This window comes from Triticum urartu, unplaced genomic scaffold (genome assembly GCF_003073215.2).
Source record: "Triticum urartu cultivar G1812 unplaced genomic scaffold, Tu2.1 TuUngrouped_contig_6725, whole genome shotgun sequence".
Lineage (NCBI taxonomy): Eukaryota > Viridiplantae > Streptophyta > Magnoliopsida > Poales > Poaceae > Triticum > Triticum urartu.
The window spans coordinates 1-13309 of record NW_024117509.1 but is presented as its reverse complement, the minus strand read 5'-3'; the positions used below and the strand labels follow the sequence as shown (position 1 = coordinate 13309).

Here is a 13309-nt window from a genome sequence, read left to right as displayed (position 1 = left end):
CTCCGGTGTCAGGCCATCGGTGAGCGGCTTGTGTCGTCCTTCGATGCCTCTCGTCATCGTCCGGGCACTACCTTCATCGAAGGGCCGACCCTCTCCCGACTGCGGTCCATTGCTCGTTTCGCGCCCGGTGCTGCGAGACCGTACTCGTGTCATGCCCGACAGCATGACCGAGCTTGTCTCGGGCCCGGTGCAGTAGACGGGTTGATGGAGGCTAGTTTTTGCCAACCTTTTGGGTCTCGGCGCTGGGGGCCTCCCAGTGGTGTGAAAGGGGGACCTTTTCACTCGTCTCTTTGGTTGGGGTAGTGGCGGATCTCGGGTGACGTGGTGTCAAGGTCTTGGATGCCGGGGCGACGACCCTGGTGGTGGTAGTGTGGTGCTCATGGGCAGAGCCCGTGGCTTAGTGATGCCCGGTGACCATGTCCGTGTGGGCGACATGGTAGCCAGGGTGTGGCGTTCGGTGGCGGTGAGTGTTGGTCGGGGTGAAAACCTGTTCTATCTTCGGACGGACCGGCGGCGGCGAAGTTCGTTCCCTTCTTGAAGGCGTCGTCGCGGCCCTCACTGTCCGTCGTGTTGCTCTAGGGAAAACTCTGACCCTTGGGTCAGGCGGTGGCGGCATTCCGGTGTCGTTCCCTTTCTGAAGGCACCGCCTTGAAGCCCACAGTTCGTCATATGCGGCTTCATCTCTTCGCGGTGGCGTGTTCACAATTAAGGACCCCGGTTGCTCTTGTAGTGCTTGGGGTGGTATTGCTGCGCTCAGCGCCTATGTATACTGCCTTGGGTGTGCGCGTGTAGTATGGTGGCGTGAGTTTGTACCGGGTTGTATCGTTGCTTTATATATAAAGTGGGGCTTAAGCCGCTTTTTATACATGATAGAGTATAATGTTTTGGAGAGTGGGTGATGGACAAGAAAAAAGAGATTTGAGAGTAGAGGTAGTCAACTTCTATCCCGCGTTTCAGACGTCATTGATCCCTCTTCTGGAGATTGGGATACAGATCTGGTGAATCAGACTTCTTGCCATGTTGATGCTCAAAGAATACTTGCAATTCCTCTACCTGTACATGAGGTGTCAGATTTCTTGGCTTGAAATTTGTCAAAAACAGGAGCTTTCGTGGTTCAGTCCGCCTATGATGCTGTTTGGGAGCACCACTTTGGGAATAATCTACATGCTACTACTAGTAGTAGCTCATCATCACCAAATACGAAGTGGGGTTTTTTATGGAGCCTCCAGTGCCCATCGAAAATCAAAATTTCCATATGGAGAGTGGTATAGAGTGTCATTCCCTGTTGTACGATATTAGCTGATCTACGTGTTAAAATCAAGGCCGAATGTCCTTCCTGCAAATTAGGTCCAGAAACTATTCAACACCTACTGTTTGAATGCCCGATGGCCGCGGAAGTTTGGAAACTGTTGGGGTATCATGATGAAATAAAAGGCACTCGAGTCATACAGGGCGGGTGAGATGACTCTGGAATATTTGCTTAGTGTTCCGAATAGTAAACAGGGCGGGCGCTTTTTTCTATAACCTTTCCGGGCGTATCCTAGAGAGCAACATGGACGGCCAACTGCTGTTGAGAGACAGGCTCCGTTTTCGCGGAAGGGTTACCCAGGCAGAGGACATGCTCTCCGTCTAGAGAAGAACGTCTTTAACTACACGCATGTACACATAAATACACATGCATCACATCAGCAATTCAAACTTGTACACAGGTCTGTACGCGTACCCCACACGGCTGCTACTACTACGTACTGTACATACATAGATAATCAGATATGCACTTAGAGCTATACTCTGCCTAGCGCTATATGGCTGCATGCATGCTATGCTACGCACCGCGATCCTTCCTGAAGGCGTCGCGGAGGACCTGCATGTCGGCGACCACCCTCTCGCCGCGGCGCTTGATCACGTAGAACTCGCACAGCGCGCGGCCGGCGACCCTCCACGCGAAGCCGCACCTCTCGACACGCCTCCCTTCGTCGTCGCACCGGCACCGCGCCGCGTGCTCGTACACCAGCTGGTAGATCGCGCAAGCCTCCCTGTAGACGGCGAACGGGTGCTTCTGGCTCTCTTCCAGCTCCGCCGCGTCGTACAGCATCTGCATTGCAGCCCAACCCAGTTCTCACGAGCCAGTCAGGGAATGCATATGATGTTCTCATCTCGCGAAAAAAAAATGCATATGATGTTCTCACGAGTTTGTTAGCCAGCAGTGGACTGGTCCACGCTTTACCTGCTTGTATTTTTGGTCCAGCTCCCGGAACCTCGCCTTCTTCTCTTCTTTAGAGATTGGGCGATTACTGTCCAATAGCAATGTGCTCGCTCTCCGATACTCGTCGTAACGGAGACCCCACGTGTTGCGTTCTTCGGCTACTACTTCCTCGGTGAAGCATGTCAGCGGAGTTATATCTGAAGAAGAACAGAATGGAGACGGCGAACAAGACGAACGGCATGATGATAGAGTGTATATATACAAAACTTATGGAGTATCAGAGTCTAAAATTTTACCACATTGCTGATGATAGTTGGCATGAAAGTGCTAAATGATCTTACCTTATTCCTAACCAGATTATAGGCTTTATTAATTTATGTTCCCAGCTTAACTCCTAGCACAGCCATGGTTATAGGGTGCATCTTTCTCACCCAAACAGACACAACTGGAAATGCATAAACAGCCTAGAAACTAATGGATAGGGACTAAAACCATCGGATTCCCACCGCTGTGAATTAATCAGATAGAGATATCTAACTGTTGTAGCTGTATAACAAACTATGCAACTTTAATGATATTTTTTTCTATGCATGTACTAACCAAGAATTATCATGAAAGAGATCTTCTCCCTATTCTCTCTACTCCGCATACCTGGACTCGGGTGAGTTTCTGCCCCAGCACAGCACTACTGAAAGCCCAGAGGTGCGCATCTTCACCCTACAGCCTATACAGAAGTTTGCAAAACGCCTGCCTGGTCACTACTTATCCTCGATAGTCCTATTGTAATGCATCAAACTACGTCAGCAATGGTGTTATGCTAAATCCAGAATTTCCATAACTCATAGTGGCCTGATGACCAGGATTCATCTCTGCTTGAAACTGCCTAATTGCTTGACAGAGATACTTTCAGCACTTGCAAATTCAGTGCAACCAAGGCACGTAGGAGCAAAAGAGAGGTCAGCTGTATACTGGAAACTGGCAACCACCAAACCTAGTTAGGTAAAAATTAATATCATCGAAACACATCAGACATGCATCACAACGGCCCAAAGATTCCACTATCGTGTTGCCAGTTGATTGAGCCTAAATTTAACTAATGGTGAACAGACATTATAAAATTACATATAATCTCTCAAAAGCTATCAGCTCAGCACAAATGCCCCTAGTCTGGCTACTGTGCGATTATATAATTGTACTATAAGTTCCACATTTTTTTCCTCTGCAACCGTTGCAGATTGTACATATATAACACATGATCAGTAAAAATCAGTTTCAAATGAAAAACATATATGCTAGCTAAATAAGAGGTTATATAGAGAAACCAACTAGAAATATCAACTTACTGATTGGGTGAACTGCTTCAGGCTGATGCGACTTTGCTAAATCATAGATTTTGCCCAGCACTGATGTGGAAATGTAGGGAGGTGTAAACCCTTTCCCTTCCATAAAGTGCGGATATACTTCAACCTTCAGATGACGAGGCATAGTGATCTATTTGGAAGATGGATGAAGAAAGAAAGTTTAGCTGAAGTACAATGTAGAGTATGTAATATACATTTTGTTGCAAATCAAAATGAAACTATTAAGAAAGACGGTTAACGTCCTGGTGATGAAAGCATACAAAGAATCATCCACTGTATGCAGGTTTTTTATGTAACCTACATCGTCACTCTACCTGGATCATCACATATCCAGTCACCAATATTAGCTAAAAGTACACTAGTAAATTGCATCGGTGTTTGATTAACTTTGTGTTGTGTTGTGATTTGAGTTGAGTTGTCATTGTAAGATACCTCCTGCATAGGCCTCTGGGTCCTTTATATAGACGCCTTCTCTTAGAAGAGTAAGCTGTGATCTTTCTTTGATTTGATTGGGCTTAGATGGAGCCAACTAAGGGAAAATCTCCTTATAGTTGGTTTAAGTGCCAAATCCATAAGGAACATGACATATCCATGCCAAGTCTTTCCCTGTTACGACAGGATAGGCGTGTTCCAGACCCCCCTGGGCCACATGTACAGATACGTCATCATCATACGCATTGCATAGTACTACCTCTGTCCTGGTTTATTGGTCCCCTTAGTAGTTTGTGTCAAATTTTGACCAACGATTTAATTAACAAAATGTTAATGCATGTCACAAAAAATAGTATCATTGGAAACTATGTTCAAATGCGAATCCAACGATATAATTTTTTATGACATGCATTGACCTTTTGTCAGTTAAATGTATGGTCAAATTTTGACACAAAAAAAGAAGAGGACCAATAAACCAGGACGGAAGTAGTATTTATATCGAATTTTTCTACCATACATCATCCACGAGTTCATAGCATGGTTGTGAAGAAGGGTAGCAGTAGTAGGGGTTAAAAAAATATAGAGGATAGGGATTAGCAACTGGAAGGGAGGGTTGTTACATTCTTTTTCTTAATCCCAAATACTAGCTACCTTTTTTATAGAGGGCTTTGATCAATTTCCTTATATCCCGACTCAAGTACTCAACTAAAGAAATAATTGGACTGGAACACAATTAAAGTCCATCCTTACTAACTCATCATCACTAATTCCATAACACATAACGTTTTTGGATGTTTAATCCCATACCAGCAGGTGAACAGTAAAAATCACAGTAACTATAGTGTATCAACACAGGATTTCAAACCTTGTTCCCACTTTTCGGGGCATCCAGAGCCTCATAGTAAATGTCAACCAATTCAAGCATCTTAGCCTTTATCGACTCCCATTCTTTTTTGTCTTCTTGAACTTCACATGTCAGTAGCCGATCCATATATACCAGCCAACAATCTGCAGCTGCACCCAGCACATAACTGAAGGAAGGAAAAATCTCAAACAACGTTAGTCCACATAACTTGCATAGCTCATATATAATACAGGGTCTACAAAATGGTCATGGCAAAACTAGGAAATTACAACATGCTGAGCAGATGTAATATCAAAATATATGTGATGTTATCTGTAAATAAATAACCAATACTTTTTTTACTGGACACTGTAAATATAGGACATAATATTTTGACACGGTAGCATATGTCAACATTGTTCCTTTTCTCTTAATAAATTTATCTATAACTAGAACTTAATGTATGATTATGATGTAAAGTTCTTAATAACAATGATCTTGGTCCAAGAAGGTATGATCAATATGTGGTAGAATCTTATTGTTAAGCTTCATGCACTAGCCAACGCAACCAAAAGTCTGAACTGATAGAAAGGGCTAGGCAATCCACGTATACACTTCAACATCCCCTCTCACATGTGACGCGGGAAGTCAACACGTGAATAGACTCAGAGGTATGGCTCGAGAGGCCTATACGTGGACATAAGAGGGGGCGGCAGCAATTTTTGAATAAACTGCGAAAACCAGGACTTGAACACAAAACCTTAGGCTGTGATACCATGTTAAGCTTCATGCACTAGCTAACGCAACCAAAAGTCCAAACTAATGGAAAGGGCTAGGCAATCCACATATACACTTCAACACTTATTAATCATAATTGACTTCATTATAGATGTACACATGTCGATTTGTACGATCTTCACCACAAGACCTGGATCCTGTCAGTTTATGTCCAGACTTGGTAAATGAGACAACCATTGTATATTAAAAATACAGTTTAGGTAACTCGAACAATACATTTTAGGTATTTTGGCCTTAAATTATGACGCCTCAAAATTTCGATGGCCTTTCAATGTCAAGACGCTCTGCGGGCTTAGATGCATAACAGAAATAGCAGAGTTAAGTGCCCATGCAAAAAAATTAAGGATTACGAGTAAATAATACCTCGGTGTAAACCTAGTTCTAAAAAATTCACGGAATAAAATGTGTTCTAGCTTGGATTCATCATAATCCTGAGGCTTCTCTTGTTTAGCCTTCCTTGGAGGGCTTCTTGGATCCCATGGTTCCGATGGTTTGAAGTACTTCAGTAACTGAAAAGGTCATTTTAATGATAGTTACAATTCTGCGCAGAGTATGATGTCATACCAAAAGTCCAAAACAATTTGGTGCCAAATGTATTGAGTATCATGCACCACCCAAAAGCTCAACATTTATACTTCAACACTCTCCCTCAAGTCGGACTCTCTGATGCCTAAGACAATAAGACGTGAACTGCAAGTGGGCTGTATGTTCTGTCGAAAGAAATATACGAGTCAAGTCTTGAACTCAAGACCTCTTGGCTTTGATACCATATTGAGAACCAACCAGTACAGCCAAAAGCTCATGGTGACGGGAAAAGATGGGGCAGTTTACTTGACAAAATGATGCTTCAAAGATACACTAAAAATTCTGAAAACACAAGGCAAGGTATTTTATATTTTAGAACAAAAAAGGTAACCCTGAAGGACACAAAATCTAATTTGTATCATTAACCGAGTTAAAAGAAGTCAAGACATTTGGATCAAATGTACCTTTCTGTTAAAAATACCAGGAAAGATTATAGGAAATGAGTGGTAAATATAGGCTATATCCTGAATGATGCAACTTTCAAAAACAATATTAGCTATTTGATGTTATATTTATCCACTAGATGGTAACGTTTAAATATCATTGTTTTATTTTGAAGTGAGAACAAATATGCATTTTACATAATTTGCAGAAACCCTGTATAAATAAAATCAGCAATGCGTGTAGTAAGTAGGAACGGAATTCAACTTGCAGAAACCCTGTGTAAATAAAATCAGCAACGCATCCCAAATTCCATGTTCTAGGAATAGATGAAATATATACTCCCTAATAAACTAGTGTGCAATATGCTCCAAAGGATTATGTTTGTTAGCAAGGATAGCAAAAATAAACAGTTCACTGCAACATGTCAGAAACAATGACCAACCTGTGGGTTTCTCGAGACCCAGTACATATCACCATCAAAATCACCACCTGCCATCTCATCAGCTAGAGATCGTGGTCCAGAAACAGGAAAAAGAATAGCATACTTGGAGTCTCCCACGAAATCCTGTATAGCCTCACTATATGTAGCTGTCAAGACATGTATATCACCAAAATGCAGCCCAGGATGTCTATAGACAAGAACCTCTCCAGAAATGGGGCCATGGTCCCTGTTTGATGAGACATGATTAGTAATAAAAGGAACAGACGAACACTTCAACCTTCTAAATCCCTTCAAAAGGATGGTATGGTCTATAATTAAATCTAGAACATTACCAAAGTCTAGAAGTCTGTTATGATCGACATATTAGGGGCTTAGCCCAATTAGTTGTGGCCCAGTTTATCTTATCGTTATTAGGGGCTTAGCCCAATTATCTTATTAGGAGGATTATATAAACTCATGTAAGGACCCGTCTTGGGATTAAGCAAGAAGCAATCATATTTGCTCGGCTTCCTTAGGGAGTCGGGAGACCTAACCCTAGCCGCCGCCCCTGCTCTCTCTCCCTCTCGCGCGCGCACACGCAACGACGGCGCCCCAGCGCCGGCGACCACGCCTTCCTCCACGCCATCCCTCCTTCCACCCCTACAACCTGAGACCACACCCTGGTAGGGATCCGGTTCCTACCAAAGTCCCACATATTTTGTGCCCTGGCAATATGTAATTAGTCACACATACTTAATCCAGCATGAAAACATATCATCCACAAGATCAGACCATGCATTTATTAAAACCATGTTCTGACCAGTCTAAATAAAAAAGGTACATCCTGAAGTTGTTGCTTCCTTGTCAGACATTCTCCTTACAGGGCAGGATGATCATCAAACTATTGAAGGACTTGAAAAAAATCAAATTGATGTACGAAGTGTGTTCTTTAATGCATTCATGAAACAAAAGCAGAAACCTCTGGTCCATATGAAGGTGCATAGTTGCATACACCAACTAGTTCACCTAAAAGCTTAAGCTAGATGATAAAGAACAGTGAGCAACATACTTACAGTCACACTCATGTCTAGGCTCCTTCAAGCCTAAGATATGGACTAGAGTGAAGTCAGTGAACTGCAATTATAGTTCTTAAAGCTTAGTTACTAAGGATTTGAACTAACACCTCTTGATCCTGGTCCTGGTACACGTTGAGTTGCAAGCACCAGTTCATCCAAAATATTATTATTTTTTATGGGAGAGGGGGTGGGTGTGGAAAGGTCATCCAAAAGTCTAAGCTGACCAGAAAAGGTGAGCAATATACCAATACTTAAAGTCTAAGCTCAATTTCAATGCATTATCTAACGACTCACTGGTTTACAAACAGAAACAGAATAATGTTTAAGTTCTGCATTCCCCTTCTACAACAAATTGTAACATGAGAAACAATCCAGAGAAACCAATATCCTGTTTATGTAAAATTATAAGATTATGGCAGTCGGAAAAATTGAAAAGCATAAGGAAGAGATAAAGGAAAGACCGAGCAATAGAAAGGATATGGTGGGTTACTGGACCACTTACAATATCACACAGACTTCATGGGGCTTTAGTGTCCCTGTAGGATCTGTTGTGCCCATCAGATAATAACACTGATTGACAGGGAGCCTGCCTTGTTTGAATCCTTCTCTTTCCTCTTTGGTCATTGTAGTAAGCTGGTGCTGTAAGTATGCCTCATCTTCTGGTCGAATTCCAGAAAGGATCATCCGTGCAGACATTAAATCATCCATGTCACCGTGGTTAAATGCAACTGTAAGAGGGATCACATTAATAGAAATTGCAAGTAAAGGCATAACTGCCACTAGGTAAATGCATACTTGAGATGTTAAAAGTAACAAATTCCTAAACATCAAAGAAATGCAGCATATCCCATATTTATAGCAAAATGCAGCATAAATACATGCTCTATTCATGATATTTCAAATTAACCTTCAAGGGAATCTCTAGTTTTATGGCGAGCTTTCTCAACATCTTTTAGTGCCTTCCCTAGGAGCTCCATAAAACAATCCGCTGGAACCCCTCCATATTGAAGCAGCGTGATTAAAAACCTTGATGTCAATGCCCTTTTGGGTCGGTTGCTGGAAAAATGTTGTGAAGTGCCAACAAAAGGCAAGAATTTCATTAGCTGTAGAGAATGCTCAAGAAAAATTTCTCAATATTTATCAAAACCGTAGCACTACCACTACAAAGAAATTAACTCTGTGACTTCAGCTACCAAACTGATTCACGGAAAGCTTAATCAGTTAGTTAAGCGTGGATGACCTTAATAATACTATAAAATCGAAGACAAAACATGTACCAAGTAAAGAACTGCCTTTCACAATTTTATGGGAACTTTCCCAGTTCTTGCTAAACCAAAGTAGTTGAATGATCGCATCTAAAATTCTAAATTATGGCCTATGCAAGATATCCCCCCTACTCATACTTAAATCCAGTAAATGCATATCCAGGTTACTTACCTCGTTGAAACAATTTCCAGTGAGTTGAAGGAGTGCCCACCTGATAAACTAGGATCTGAGTTTACTTTTATCATTGATGGTCGTACATGGATAGTCCTTTCAGGAAGCTGCAATACATAAGAAATATATTCTTAAAAAATGGTAAGAAAAGTTCAAAATTTGACCGACATAAAGTGAACAAAAATGGTATAAAAGAAAACCAATAATTGATGTGATTGCTCAATTATATTACTAGTATTGGATTCTCAGGCTGTCAATAACTCATGGTATTGTATAAGTTGTGGGCCAGAAGAATTGAACGTGCGGGAAAAGGTACCACCAATAAAATGGCAAATAGGAAAGATAGGAAATGAAGGTAATGTTTCCATGCAACCATTTGTTCACTGGAACTGCTAATTTGCTAAGAGCATGGCTAATAGTATAGCCAGTTCATGGCCATATGATGCTGTCATGTTTTATAGACATCATACATAGTCATTCATATGATGAAGTTGGCTATTATACTAGTCCTTCGTTACACCCTCTCGCGTTCTCTTTCTCCATATTTATTACATTTGCCTAGGAGCACGTGTAGAGGTGAGCTCTTGCATGAGAAACCACTCCCCTCATTTTTTTCTTGTCTTTCTCCTCCATATAGACAAAAGTGTCACGTAAGCGGGCTATAAGCACCTTATTATACTTGCTCTAAACGATAACACTCCAACAACAATAATTCAAGCCATCCATGATAAATATATACCTTTCTAACAACAAGAAGGGTTCCCTTTACAGCAAGTCCATTATAGAACATACGGACCTGCATAAGAAGAGGCTAGAGAGAGGAAGGGGAAGAGCAATACACTGCTTAGTTATCTAATGGAGCATTTGAAAAATAACTGAGAAAAGATCATGATATTGTTTACTCCACAGATTACATGATCATCGATGTCAAATTGATCCTCCTTTGAATCCACACTATCCTGTGTAAGTTATAACATAGAATTGAATAATAGTACCAAAATAATTAATAATAAAACTAAAAAGTGAAAAGCAGAGTTAGCTAGAAATAGCAAGCAACAATTTTGATAATTATTAGCTATTTCCAAAACATGATTTTTGGGGTAACGTTAACCACTAACACCTATTTGTTAGTAGAGTCCACAAATTTCTCATCTCGTCTTAAATCTGTCGTTCTTTTAAACAATAATGTGATGGACTTGATGTTGTAGCATGATATATTGCAAGTTTGCAACCAATGGTACGTATGGTGTATCACAATCTACGGATGATGTGTTTGCTGATCTAACATGGTCGACATGCCAGGTTCTTTAAGTTCAGTATGAGATTAAACAAGCAGAGGGACACAATCATCTACTCCCTCCGTTCCGAATTACTTGTCGCAGGTATGGATGTATCTAGATGTATTTTAGTACTAGATACATCCATTTCTGCGACGAGTAATTTGGAATGGAGGGAGTAGGATCTAGTGGAGACAGTCTTACCAAAGTACAGAACGTGATGTTCCACTACTAACACAAATGTCCATATTATTAAGCTCATTAGGATGTGTGCCATATTATTAAGCTCATTAGGGTGAAAAGTCGAGTGTCGTCCAACTCATAATGGATGCTTTAAGTGAGTTGCAAAGTAAAATAAGGTACCACCAATCTTTTCACAACTGAGAGAACAGTTGGTGTGACCGATGATATTGGGTGCCAGTGAGCTTCCACTATAATCAGTGCCCGAGTGCAGAATGCATTCTATGGAAGAACCTAAAGCATAGCATGGTGAAACAGCTAAAAGCTTCAAACGGCGCTGATTCAAAATTCAACTATGTGTCAACTTTGTATTACTAAAAGGAGCTGGGCCATGTGTGTATCCAAGTTTTCTTTTGGCATATCAAAATTTGCCCAAATGACTTATCATTATCTTCACAAAACCATAACCTTCAGAGACCTGATATATAGTTCAAATATGGTAAGTGAGAAATAAAAAAAAATCATATTTTCTGACAAGATGCACAATGGGGTGTTGAAATATATTGCCCGCCTCTCTCCATCAGTTCAGACTTTTGGAGCAACTGGCCGGAGCATGAATTCAATATGGGGGACAGGGAAGCACACACTCACATCATGTATCCTCAAAAGGTTCCCCTTAAATACATATGTAGGGCATTTCTTAGCTAAATCTTCTGATATTAGGCCAGTCCCGTCAGTGTGGATCAAAGCCTCCCTATGCTTGAGAACAATGTTTCCGTATTTATCCTGAAATATTTCATTGAGTATACAAGATAACAATATATTCTAGTAGCAAGCCAAAACATCAAAGGAACGAGATAGTAACCTTGCAAGGTACATCATCAACAATTACAACGTCAATTTTTGATAGGTCTTCACCATCGAGTAGTGTAATAGTTTTGGACAATACCAAACCAAACCTGTCATTCCCATAAACCAACAGAGAAGGGCTACAACCACAGACAATGACAAAAGGTGAAACAACATCTTATGTTCATCTCCATCGTATAAGGCATTGTAAAATCCATGCACAGTAATATTTGGACAACTGAAAGAAACAAGCAAAAAAGAGAAGTGGGCAATGACTTGCACCAAATGTATCGCCAAATATAATCAAACTTCATGTTTTCACAGTGTGGCACCTCTTTTTGGTTATTTTGTAAGCAGTCCAATGCAGAAAGCAAGAGCACAAGATTTACTAACAAGTAACAACATGAGATATCCTAGAATTTATGATTAAATGTATGCATTATTAGTGATACTGGGTAGCAAAAGTACATAAGATTGCTAACCTGGCCACATATTTTGCCACACTGGGGACAGTGTGTACGTGCATAAAAAGCTTGCGGGCATCACCAATTGTTCTGTTGGAGAGGATATAAGGCACACCCTTGTCCCAGTCACACTCGGTGCGAACAAAGTAGCACCTAACAGAAGAAGTGCATTTCTTGTTTCTCTCTTTATTTTTTTCCGCTTTTATTCTCCTCTCCCTCCCTCCATCTTTGTGAACTGACGATAAAGGCATACCAGTCAAGACCATGATACAACTGAATCAATTTGTAGTTATAAATGACGAATGACCTTTTTTACAAAGATATAGTAGCAGTAACAGTACAGAAATTTTCCGTGCTGACTTGATCCATAGTAGCACTAACGGCATTGACAAGTCGGTGCCGTTTTCAGCATGATATTCTTTGCAGGAGGTCAGGAACTCAGGAATTAAATTTTTAGAAGGGTTGAGAAAGGGCAAAAGAATCAGAGACGAGGGATTATCTTATTGCTTCACTACTGGAATCACCACCAACGCTGAGTGCCAGAAACACTCGGCAAAGGCCACCCGGCGTACACCTCTCAGGCAAACAGGAATTTGCTGAGAGGGCCCGAACACAGGCACTCGGCAAACTCTTTGCCAAGTGCCAAACAGTATGCATCGGCAAAATAAAGGGACTCACGGACGACAGACGGAAACGGAGGTTGCCATGTGGTATCTCTTTGCAGAGAGTGGCTCTCGGCAAAGCTAGCCAATAGGAAGCTATCATGTGGGAACCGCCGGTGCGTGGTTTGTGTTTGTCGGGAGGCGCGCTTTGTGTTTTTTTTTAGCCAATAGGAAGCTATCATGTGGCAACCGCCTGACAAGCGGGTCCAACAATATACGCCGAGAGCGGCTCTCGGCAAAGTGAGCGAATAGGGAACAGCCATGTGGCGAGGACCTGACAGGCGGGACCCACACCGTACACCGAGAACTCACTTTGCCGCGAGAGACGCTCGG

At 41.6% G+C, this 13309-nt stretch overlaps 1 protein-coding gene across 1 annotated transcript; it reads right to left on the bottom strand.

Annotated features, from left to right (window-relative positions):
- Positions 1 to 1619: 1619 nt before the first annotated feature.
- LOC125531017 (probable RNA-dependent RNA polymerase 3) lies at positions 1620 to 12340 on the bottom strand. Its single transcript, XM_048695418.1, has 13 exons — positions 12333 to 12340; positions 11653 to 11787; positions 10459 to 10503; positions 10284 to 10355; positions 9545 to 9651; positions 9015 to 9163; positions 8610 to 8835; positions 7053 to 7278; positions 6005 to 6150; positions 4865 to 5030; positions 3550 to 3697; positions 2228 to 2403; positions 1620 to 2095 (listed from the first exon to the last, which is right to left on the bottom strand). Exons 4-13 carry the CDS (start codon positions 10344 to 10346, stop codon positions 1826 to 1828), a joined length of 1677 nt encoding a protein of 558 aa, XP_048551375.1. The 5' UTR covers positions 10347 to 10355; positions 10459 to 10503; positions 11653 to 11787; positions 12333 to 12340; the 3' UTR covers positions 1620 to 1825.
- Between the last annotated feature and the right edge of the window lie 969 nt (positions 12341 to 13309).

Coding starts and splice junctions, on each gene's coding strand:
- LOC125531017 (XM_048695418.1), bottom strand. CDS start 10,346: ATGCAGGTCCGTATGTTCTATAATGGACTTGCTGTAAAGGGAACCCTT. Junction 9,164..9,544: donor CTGGAAATTGTTTCAACGAG/GTAAGTAACCTG, acceptor ACATTTTTCCAG/CAACCGACCCAAAAGGGCAT. Junction 2,404..3,549: donor TGAAGCAGTTCACCCAATCA/GTAAGTTGATAT, acceptor GTTCTTCTTCAG/ATATAACTCCGCTGACATGC.